Source organism: Astyanax mexicanus, chromosome 1, assembly GCF_023375975.1.
Source record: "Astyanax mexicanus isolate ESR-SI-001 chromosome 1, AstMex3_surface, whole genome shotgun sequence".
Taxonomy (NCBI): Eukaryota; Metazoa; Chordata; class Actinopteri; order Characiformes; family Acestrorhamphidae; genus Astyanax; species Astyanax mexicanus.
In genome coordinates this window covers 85,851,882-85,862,919 of record NC_064408.1, presented here as the reverse complement: position 1 = coordinate 85,862,919, position 11,038 = coordinate 85,851,882, and the positions used below count along the sequence as shown (strand labels likewise).

The following is an 11,038-nucleotide window of genomic DNA, read 5'->3' as shown; positions in this document are numbered from 1 at the left end:
CCCCCGGCCCCGGTTCTCTCTCTCTCTCTGGTGAGACAGTTTTAGGAGGCACTAGTTCACAGTTTTAACGGCGGTTTAAACTGGTCTGTTGGAGGAGTCTCTCCGATCAGACGGGTGTTTTAAGGCAGTAAGTTAAGGTAGTTAAAGTGTTTAGGCGGAGGTGTTAGTGCCTCCAGGCGGTAGCGGGGGTTTAGTTTGTGTAAGTTAGGCCGTAGTTCTGCGTTGGAAGAGAATAGAGAAGCTGGAGGAGCTGCAGAAGGAGGAGGAGGGCATGAGACACGACGACGGGCTGCTCTGGTTTCACAATGGCGCGGCGGTGATGTTGTTCAGGTGAAGCGCGGATCCTCAGCTTGCGAGTCCGGACACAACCAGCGCTTATTTCGGGTACTATGGAGCCGAGCGGCCGGGCGAAGGGCAAGTTTGAGTCTGAGGAGAATCGGACTGACTCCGTAATCGACTCCGGTATCGACTCGTTCAGATCTTTACCCAGAGACGAGCCGCGGTTGAGCGGCGCGGCCGGGAGCTCCGCGCCCGGGGAGCAGGACAAGCTGAGCGGGGGGGACGAGCGGCTGGACTCGGCCTACGGGTCCTCCTCCATCGTGGACAATCTGAGCGAAATCATCCCCGATAAATGCAGCATTTCAGGAACGCCGAGCTCCCAGAACACAGAGGAAAACACAGAGGACGAGGATGAGGAGGAAGAAAACCTCCTAACTACTGTCACAGAAGACGGAGACACGTAGGTTTTAATCTTTAAATCTTTAGACCTTTTACTCCCCTACCTCCAGCAGTGATCATTATCATCATAATGATAGATAACAACACTGTCTGGAGGGATTCAGATCACCCTGTCACTGGGGCTGGGTTATTTGACAGCAGTTTAACATCACGATACTTAAGCTTTTAATAAGAAGATATCAATAATTTTATTAATTATATTCAGTATTCAATACACTGATTTCAATACAGACAAATTTAATATTCAAAATACATGTTCGTAAAACCATACGAGAGTTAATTTATTAATTGGATCACTTAAGAAGTAGGCCAATGTTTTTTTGTCACCTCTTTGTTTGGCTCTGTTTATCTTTATTTAGCTCTGAAAAAAATAAGAGGCCACTTAAGAGGAAGATGGATTGTCACAACCCATCAAACCAAGCTCAACAGCTTGAATTTTTTCACCAGGAGTGGCATAAAGTTAGCCAAAAGCAGTGTGTAAGGCTGGTGGAGAAGAACATGACAAGATGTATGAAAACTGATTAAAACCAGGGTTGTTCCACCAAATATTGATTTCTGAACTCCTAAAACTTGAATATGAGCTTGTTTTCTTTACATTATTTGAGGTCTGAAAGCTCTGCATCAGAACAAAAATGTTCATTTTACTCAAACATATACCTATAAATAGCACAATCAAAGAAACTGATTCAGAAACTGAAATGGCTCTTGTTTTTTCCAGAGCTATATATATATATATATATATATATATATTATTGTAAAGGGGTAGAGATGGTATATAGTGAATAGTCCTATTTAAATACTGAACTACAGAACTACACAATTAAGTAAGAAAAAATATATATAATTAAGGTCAGTCATTACAAAAAAATTCAAGAACTTTGAAAGATTCCTCACACTATGATGAAACTGGCTCTTTCTGTTACCTCTGTTGCACAGAACAAGTTCATTAGAGTTGCAGTAAGCACTACTTAAGGAAAAACACTTGTCCAAATAAGATTTAACTTTTAAGAATACTGAAAGAAGAGAACTACAGTAAAACAGTCCTGTAGCTAAACCAAGGCATAAGGCAGATATTAAGAAGCCAGAATCCAGCCTCAGTGGGAGATAAAGTGCCAAATTAAACACGTTTTCAATATAAAGCATCAGTGAAACAGTTATCCCCCACGTTATTGTATATTTAGAGGTTGCATGTACTGTGTTATCTCGTGTAGGCTCATCCTGACTTGGCACAAACCTCCCAACAACAGGGCGTTAGAAGTGCACATGGAAAGTAGTGCCTTCTTGTGTGGGTTTATTTTTGTTTAACTGTGTCTGTGGCTAAAATTAGCCCTTACACCAAAAGTGTTTCTTATGTTAACTGTTAAAAACCTGTGTGTGTGAGAGAGGGAACATATAAAATAGTCTTATTTATTTGTGTGTATAAAAGATACATTTCAGTTTCTGCAAAGATGGAGCTAGAGGGGGCTGATTTTTGTGAAGATGAATGGGTTTGGTTTAACATTACCGATTTCATCCGCATAGCTTTACAGTCTGGAGAAATATCTTTGATGATTCACTGTCATGTGTGTGATTAACTGGTTCACAGTGAATGTGTTTTCTGATAGAAAGCTGCAGGCAGTCACACAGGCCTAGAAACTGGATCTATTATCGCTGCTGCATCTGTGTGAGAAAGCAGAAGTACGCACAGTGGAATTCCCCAGCGCTGGGCTGGAAACGCGTTTTCATACCACCCTTTGTAAAAAAAAAAAAAAAAGAGATTTTGTTGAGGGCACACACACACATTTTACTTTTACAGAACACACACATGATAAACATTATTAATCAACATACAAAATACATAATTAGCTTCTCTGTAAATGTTTATTTCAGTGTGCTAAACCTTAAATTATTAATTTATATGATTATTATTATATATGATAAACACAACACAAACTCTACAGAATGCATTAGCTCTGATCACTCCACTTATCACTGTAGCCTTTAGTACGTTCACAGCATTTTTCTCTGTATTTAACATACCTTATCGGATGTTTAGTGTGACCTGTGTGAATGAGGTTGAGTATGAATGTGATAGTCTGTGTGTGTGTGTGTGTGTGGCCAGTATGACCTGTTTTTATTTCCGCTGTCTCTGTTTCTGGGCCAAGAGGAAACTTTTTCTACTTCACTCCCCCTGTAGTCATCATCAGCACTGAAACTCAGTTAAATCCCCCTGTCATTCCATATGGGTGAAACATTTGCTTACTTCAGGAGCTGAATTTCATTTTAGGACTTTAACAAAGTTCTTCTAGAAACTCCCATTTGTCACCTTTTTTCCCTGTGTACACGGTGTATATACATTGTGAAGTTGGTTGATTTGGCATATGTCCCCTGCAACTCTTAACCCAAAGCCATTTCCTTGTATGTTACTGTAACAGTGATGCAGGTCTTTACTCGTTAGGAATACAGATAAGTTTTCCCTGTTAGCATAAACACCAGGTTTAAACACGTTTGCATGCCTTGTACAGGGATAAATGATCCAGTGTAATATTTTGCTAATAGTAATGCATTACTATGTAGGCAAAATTACTTTTATTATTACTTGTATTATCACTTTTATTTATTATCACTTTCCCTGTATTAATAAATATGTTTATTGTTGTTGTCATGCAAAGGTTTTTTCTTTTTATGTAAATTGATTATTTTATTATTATTTTTGGTTGCCATGTGTTTTCGCTCCAGTACTGTTACTGCGTAAGTTGTGGTGACCCAGCTGTAAAGACCCAAATGGAGGAAACACTACTTTTAGACATGTCTAAGCATAGCTGTTTCTTGCTGTAAAGAGAGGCTGCATACACAGTCAGTTGGGTCATCAGGTACATTAAATTTTGTGATTTTACTGTTTTCAGTGGCTGTTTTTGTTTAAACGTCTGCAGATTGCTAAGTTATCTCCTCAGCTGAACAGATCTAAACATCCAAAATACCCATAATTTCAGCTGTTAGTGTAAGCCAAGCCAGTCTTCTAATTCCTTAGTTGGGTCCAAGCTAAATGTAGCCCAATGCATGTGATATGCTGACAGGTTGTTAGTAAAATAAAATATGTTACAGCAAACCATTCAAGTGCATTCCCTCTATTTATTGGTAAAAGCTGTCTGGGACAGGAGCAAAAAAGTAAATACAAGAAGAAGGTCCTGTGTTTTGAACTATTGCATATTTTAATGCAAAGCAGCATGCAACAACAGCAGAGATGCCATTTGTTAATAGTTGTAGTAATTATATGCCTGTTATCGCAGGTTTATTAATTATATGGGTGATATATCAGGTTAAACTCTTCTTAAACAGCCATTAATCTCAAACATGTGGGGTACATCAGATCCTTGGAGTTGGTTGAATTGCATTGTGATCACAAATGTACCATTTCATGGTTTGTTTGCCATTGAAGTGCATGTGTGAAACACTTCAAGTTATTGTACTATCTGTCAAGTAAAGACATTTGATGCTGATAAATAAAATTTTTACTGTTCCGGACCTGGTTAGGATGCCCCAAGTGGTTAAAAATTCAGTTCTTCTGCGTTGAGTCGTTGATGATGAAATAAAATGTATTTTCATCTAACACATAGCAGTGGGTGTTGACCTTCCAAATGTTAACTTATACTCATAATTACTTATAATCATAGTTAACTTATAACTCATAATATTAATTAGTGGGAAATACAGTTAAGGATATTCATACATTTTTACATTCATAATCCTGACAATAACTTTGTTTATTTGGAAGTGTTCAACCATATACATAAGAATCAGAGTTACATAGAATGTCTATATAATTTCTTTTAGTTTTTCCATGTGCTCCTCAAAACCTCATAGCCGAGGAGGTGTAGATTAAACATCTAGCTTAAAACTTCTTAACTGGAAACATGTTGTGTTCACAGCCATTTAAGTAAGCTTGTCAGTTAAAAGCCAGTTGGGAGACTATTGTTAAGGAAGCCATGTTCTTGTTGTGTACTATTTCCTGTAGTCTGTGTCATTGTGTGGGCTTCCTACTTTGAATAGGCCTCATTGATTCAGGTGTTTTCACACGTATTTCTCTTGAAATATAATAGGAGTGCACTTGCTTAAACCATCTCTATTTTAATGTCTGGTTTTCCAAGAATCAAATGAGTTTGTGATTGGGCTGACAGTCTTGGTTTGACTGCTATCTGTACAGAAGTTCCAGCATTGCGCAACGTTCAAGCTTTGTGGCCTACTACCACACTCATACTGCAGCAGGGTGTGAAACATTTCTTAGTATCATTTATTTACATCATATTTTTTCCATCAGTGCTTATGAAATACTTTCCTTTGTTTGTCTTCCCCCACAGAGTTAACTGTGAAACAGTCATGAAGCTGTTTAATGAAAAGTATTTTAATTGTGTTTCTTCCCCTGTCCAGAATTGTCCACTTGGTCATTATCCATGAATACAAACCAGCTGCCTACGACCTGATAAGCATATTGCCAAAAGAGGTCCTGGACATTCAAAATAACTTGTATCAGGTAAATACCAGCGGCATCTTTCATGTTGAGTGTCATTGCTTCTTCTAGGGAACATTCATGTCATCCAAAAATGAGAAATATCATGCACAAGTTTTTAAATATTAGTTGTTGGGACTTAAATATATTTTTTTTCCCTATAGGGTTCACATTTGATATTTGCAGTTAATGTAACAAAACAATTATTTTCAGACTTCTCTTAATGACACAAATTAAACAGGCTTTTTTATTACTGTATGTAAGTATTCATGATTTTGCGCCTTCATCGATTAGAAAGAATAAAAATAATAAAAACAGAACCTGTCATTAGTGTTAGTTTTCTTAAAGTAGAGGCATGCAGTATTTGCCAAGTAGGTATCAGAGGTATTCAAAAGGAGAAAACTGTTTAAGAATGCAGAACTTTGCAGTCAGCATTTAAAACTGTGACTAATGGAAATGCTGTTTTGAGACAAGGTTTACCGAAATCCACGTAATCAAGACAGAGCATTTGTCATATTAGTCAGATCAGCACAGTCAATGTGCATTCTTAAATTGAGTAAGCTAAGCAGTGCTGCTCTCTTTTTCAAATTCTTTTGGTGAAATATCTTGAACAAATTTCAGTTTATTATCGTTTGATAGTGATCTAGATATGTTGAGCACAGGATGTGGAAGTGGTTAAAATTGAGTTGATCTTCGCATTTAATTTAATCCACTTAGAACCCTTATCTTCCAATAAAAGTTTAAATATACAGCTATGGGGATTTCATTTTTATTAATAAAAACCATGTCTTCATTTCATTTTGTTTTATTTTGTCATTAGCAGTATCATACTTTTTATTTTAAAGAATATTTCACTATGTGCACCAGATGCTGTGAAATTGCTTTAACCATTCAAAATGTTTGTACCGTGTAACCATTTGCAGTACAAATTTACTGTTCAAACAGATGCATGCCCAGGTTTAGGCCTTTTTTCAGATGGCATGAGTTATTGATATCTTTTTTAAGTATAGCTAAATGAACAAAGGAAACTACTGGAATCAGACTAAGGTCATTTTATTTAAGCATTTTAGGTACAGTTCCTGTTGTTAAGGTTATTTAATTTTACATTCAAAAACGTTGAAACCTAGGATATAAAATACATAGTATATTGGTTGCTTTACAGTGAATTAAATTAAATTAAGTTGTTTCATATAATCAATTTTACTGTTCTTATGTATGTGTTCAAAACATGTGATTTTCTATGACTCTGATTGTAATCTTACGATTAGAGAATGTTGATTTGATGCTCCCTTTTATTTTAAAGTGTGTTTTTTCATTAACATAAACCATAATCCATTCATCTAAGTGGGGAATCTTAATCATCCAGTAGTAACATCAAAAAGACCTAACCTGCCTTTCTCCCACAGACACCAATGCATCTTGCTGTCTACCTGAACCAGCCTGATGTGGTGAAGTTGTTGAAGGAGAATGGGGCCTGCTTGGAGCTACAGGACCAGGATGGGAACACTCCACTGCATGTAGCCTGTGAACATGGCCGGCTAGAGTGTGCCAATGAGATGATTCTGGATAGTTCACCCACCAAACTGGTCCAAGTGTTTGAGACTCAGAACTGGAGAGGTACTGCTTTGGCTGTGGTAAAAGTTTTTTTTTGTGTGGGAAATGACTGGGGGTAAAGGGAGATTTGTAGTCAGTCAGTAATGACTGCCTTATAAGCAGCAGTCAAGGCAACACGATATCATAATGCAAGTGCTTTATTTAGTGCTGCCTCCTTCCTGTTTGCGCCTGTGTGTTCTTAGTGTTGGAGAAAGTCACATTGAATGGAGAACATTGTGTGCTGTAACACTGCGATTTCAATGAAAGTGGAAATGTTTTCAGTTTGACATTTCTTTTTTAGTGAACAGAAACAGAAACACAGTGATAATGGAAGGAAGAAGTCAGTAAAGAGATGTTTTGGAATTGTTAGAATTAGTAACGTAGCAACAATGTACCATAGTTTGACCCTGAAAAGCATCAGTGCATTTACACTGTTTTTTTTGTTTTGTTTTTTTTTTATTTCATTTTGTTTTGCTTTTTCCCACCCCAGGTCTCACTTGCCTGCATGTGGCCACGTTGCACAAACAGCACCGGCTCATGAAACTCCTGATGAAGAAAGGTGTGGACTTGAACATCCAGGTGAGTGGAGGGCATGTTCTTACGAGGTCCATGTTGTGTGCATGCATTAACAAATTAATTTGCTTACAATTTTAAGATTCTTACTATGTAAGATTTGGTGCTGTATTGGTACTATACCAAAACATACACAGAAACATGCAAGGTTGGCAACACGTCAAGAAACAGGATTATACCGGGAAGGTGATATACTCCAGGGTCAGTACAGGGTTTGTGTATGTGATCAGAGTCTGGTGCATTCTGGGTAATGAAGTCCACAGGTAGTATTTCATTCTCATAGACCAGTGCAGATGAGTTAGGAGTGACGGGAGCAGCAGGCGTGATGCTTCTGTCTCCGACTTTCTATCAAAATGCTTAAGCAGCTAGGTAGGAGTGTTTAATAGAGTGGACAATGAATAAACACCATGTTTAAAAACTCCTGCTGTGTCTGATCCACTCATACCTGCACAGTACACACCAACACACCACCATCATTCCAGTGTCACTGCAGTGTTGAGAATGACACACCACCCAAATAGTAGCTCCTGGTGGTCCTGACCATTGAGGAAGGGTGCTAGTTAAGTATGCAGAGAAACAACATGACCACATTACTAATTATACATCTATAAAGTGCTTATATGTCACTTGAGCTGTTAAATGTAGACACTTGGAGGTGGTGTTTGTTATGTCAGATTTGTGCAAATGCCCTATATTTAACATTTGTGCCCCATGAAACACAGTCCACTAATATATTTGCACAATGCATCTTTTAAAAAGTTATCCTCTGTATATTGAGTCCATATTGGTCTATAAAATTGCCCTGAATCTTTGTTAAGTGAGTGCCAAAACTCTTAACAGTACAGCAATTTGTTTGATCCTGTTGCAGCTGCAGACATTTCACTACTCGAGAGGTTATGTCACTACACTTGGTGTATTTCTGATCGGTCTGGTGCCTTTTCTGTCCCACAGGAAGGTACAAGTGGGAAGACGGCGTTACATATTGCGGTTGAGCTGCATGACAATGAGGCTGTCGCTCTGCTTCTGATTAAGGGTGCCAACGTGGATGCAGCAATGCTAAACGGCTGCACAGCTCTACACCTGGCTGTTGGCCGGCAGGATGCCACCATTACCACCCGCCTGTGTCAAGCAGGAGCTGACAAAATGATCCGGAACATGGAAGATGAGACAGCACTAGACCTCGCAGATGGCAATGATGATGTAAGACTTCTATATGCATTTACAGAGAAGAATCCTTACTAGTTTAATTATCCTTTTATTTGGGCTACATGTATCTTTTTGTACATTTGATGGGATTTAACCTTTTAGACTACATTTTTTCCTATGTTGTAGCTTCAGGTGTGGTGTCTCAAATTAGTCGCAATTATTAATTTATATAATTTTAGTCAAATTATCTTTATACAAAGAAGAATTTAACAGTATTCAGTATGTTTCATGTTAATGGCAGCAGTCAAAAAATGGAATGATCCCAATGTGACTGGCTGTGTGTGAAAAATAACACTGTTCCTGCTTTTGCCTTTCAGATACTTGCTCTGTTCCCGTTTGATGACATTCAGATCATGGGCAGGACTGTTGGTGTGAACTTCTGAAAGTTTTTCTGACCGGATGGGAGAATTAATATGTTCAGTGTTTGAGATTTAAACTCCAGTAATTAAACTACTTATGGATTTCCCTTTAGTACCTTTCTATAGCCTCATTTATTTGAGATAATGTGTGTGTTGTAGTTGTAAATTTCTATTTGGGATGACACACAATGTCACAATTGATCTAGAGCTGATCTAGAATGATGAATTGAACAACCACAATGGCATCTTTAATTTGAAATGTGTATACAACATGCATATAATGGCAGTACCTTTTCATTCAATGAATCTATGTGTAGCATATTTTAACATAACGATTTGTAATGAAAGGTTTTCTGCTCATTTGATGTGAATTCATGCAGCAAAAGATTCTTACACTACTTTGGTAAATCAGTCAAGTTAAACCAGAAATACTGTCTGTATGTTTTTTTTTTATTCAAAGGCCCTCTGAACTCCCTCTATCCAGCTGCTGAATGGTTCCCCGTTTTTAGAACAGTAACCCTTCAGAACCATGCAGATTGTGAGTGGTAAAGTACTAAAGGAAATTCAGCATTTAGGTTGCATCTGACGATGAACAAAGGGAGGAACACTCTGTTCTGGTTTTAGAAAATCTTTGGTTTAAAACCTGTAACAAACGCACATCCCCATTCTCTTATTTTAAGAATGATTTTTCACTTCCTTATCCTAAGGTCGCTAAGTCATATGATCTGGAATTCATTGTAACTTGCGTGTGTAGGGAGTGTTGCTTAGACTTTCCCTAAACTGATGTCATGCAAATGTTCCATTCAGTTCAGTGTGGAATGCTTCTTCAAATGCACTGCAGTGTCACTGGGGCAGAGGGGAATGCCACATGTAGCCATTTTTCACAACTTCTGTGTATCTACAATTTTCATCCAGCAGAGACATTTGGAAATTGTGTTGTATTGGTTATCATTTTCAGTACAGTGGTTTAAAGTAACTGCTTGTGTGTGCTTTTCCTTTAGTATTTTTGAATGACAGTATTTTCTGTCAATTTAGCTTCCAGATAATCAGGATTAAAATTATGTTCTGATGTTGGTGAATATGATCTGTTTTGCTTTTATCAGTAATGTAAATGCTATTTTAATGCTGCAGTTTAAATATGTACAGTTGGAATTTTACAGATCTATATTCAGAAAAAGCAGATTATTTTGTATTAAAGAATTTTACAAAAAAAAAACCCTTTCTTTGTTCTGTTTGAAAATCCTGTCTGTGATTAGAATTAGCTCAGGGTTGATGGCTGGGAATAATTTTCATTAAGTGTGTAATATAATCTTGCTCTATGGACTAATGTAACATTTTCTGATTGAAAAAAAGGATACATTTTATTTTATAGTTATTTCAAAGTGGTCTAAGAAATACTTAACTGAGGACCAAAGATGAATAATACTTAAACATTTATGTTCCACATTCACTGTGACCAGACCTTCAGACATTTAGCATTTAGAAGCATGGTTGCATTGTATTACACATTATTTAGGATTTTCCCATTGCTCATTCCAGCCTTTTCTATAAATTAATATATAGTATATACACTGCCCGGCCAAAAAAGGCCACACACTCTACTACTTGGTCGGACCACCTTTAGCTTTGATTACGCCTTTACACATTCACTGTGGTACAATTCCCACAAGCTTCTGCAATGTCACAACATTTATTTTTCTCCAGAGTTGCATCATTAATTTTCCCCTCAAAATCTTGTCTTGACGATGGTAAATTTAAACCACTGCGTAAAGTCTTCTCCAGCATATCCCAAAAATTCTCAGTCTGCTGAAGGTCTGGACTCTTGTGGTGAACAATCCATGTGTGAAAATTATGATCTTATGCTCCCTAAACCACTCTTTTACAAGAAGAGCCCCATAAAGCCTGGCATTGTCATCTTGCATTATGCCCATGCCATCAGCGAAAAAAAAATCCACTAATGGCTTAACCTTTCAATATATTCAGGTTCAGTTGATATTCTTTACACACATAACGTTGGTGAACCTGTAGCAACCCCAGATCATAACACTGCCCCCACAGGCTTGTACTATAGGCACTAGGCATG

At 37.6% G+C, this 11,038-nt stretch overlaps 1 protein-coding gene across 1 annotated transcript; it reads left to right on the top strand.

The window, feature by feature from the left end:
* On the top strand, nt 1-9,384 carry nfkbie (nuclear factor of kappa light polypeptide gene enhancer in B-cells inhibitor, epsilon). Its single transcript, XM_007255490.4, has 6 exons — nt 1-739; nt 5,146-5,248; nt 6,631-6,841; nt 7,308-7,396; nt 8,342-8,590; nt 8,914-9,384. Exons 1-6 carry the CDS (start codon nt 390-392, stop codon nt 8,977-8,979), a joined length of 1,068 nt encoding a protein of 355 aa, XP_007255552.3. The 5' UTR covers nt 1-389; the 3' UTR covers nt 8,980-9,384.
* The last annotated feature ends 1,654 nt before the right edge of the window (nt 9,385-11,038 follow it).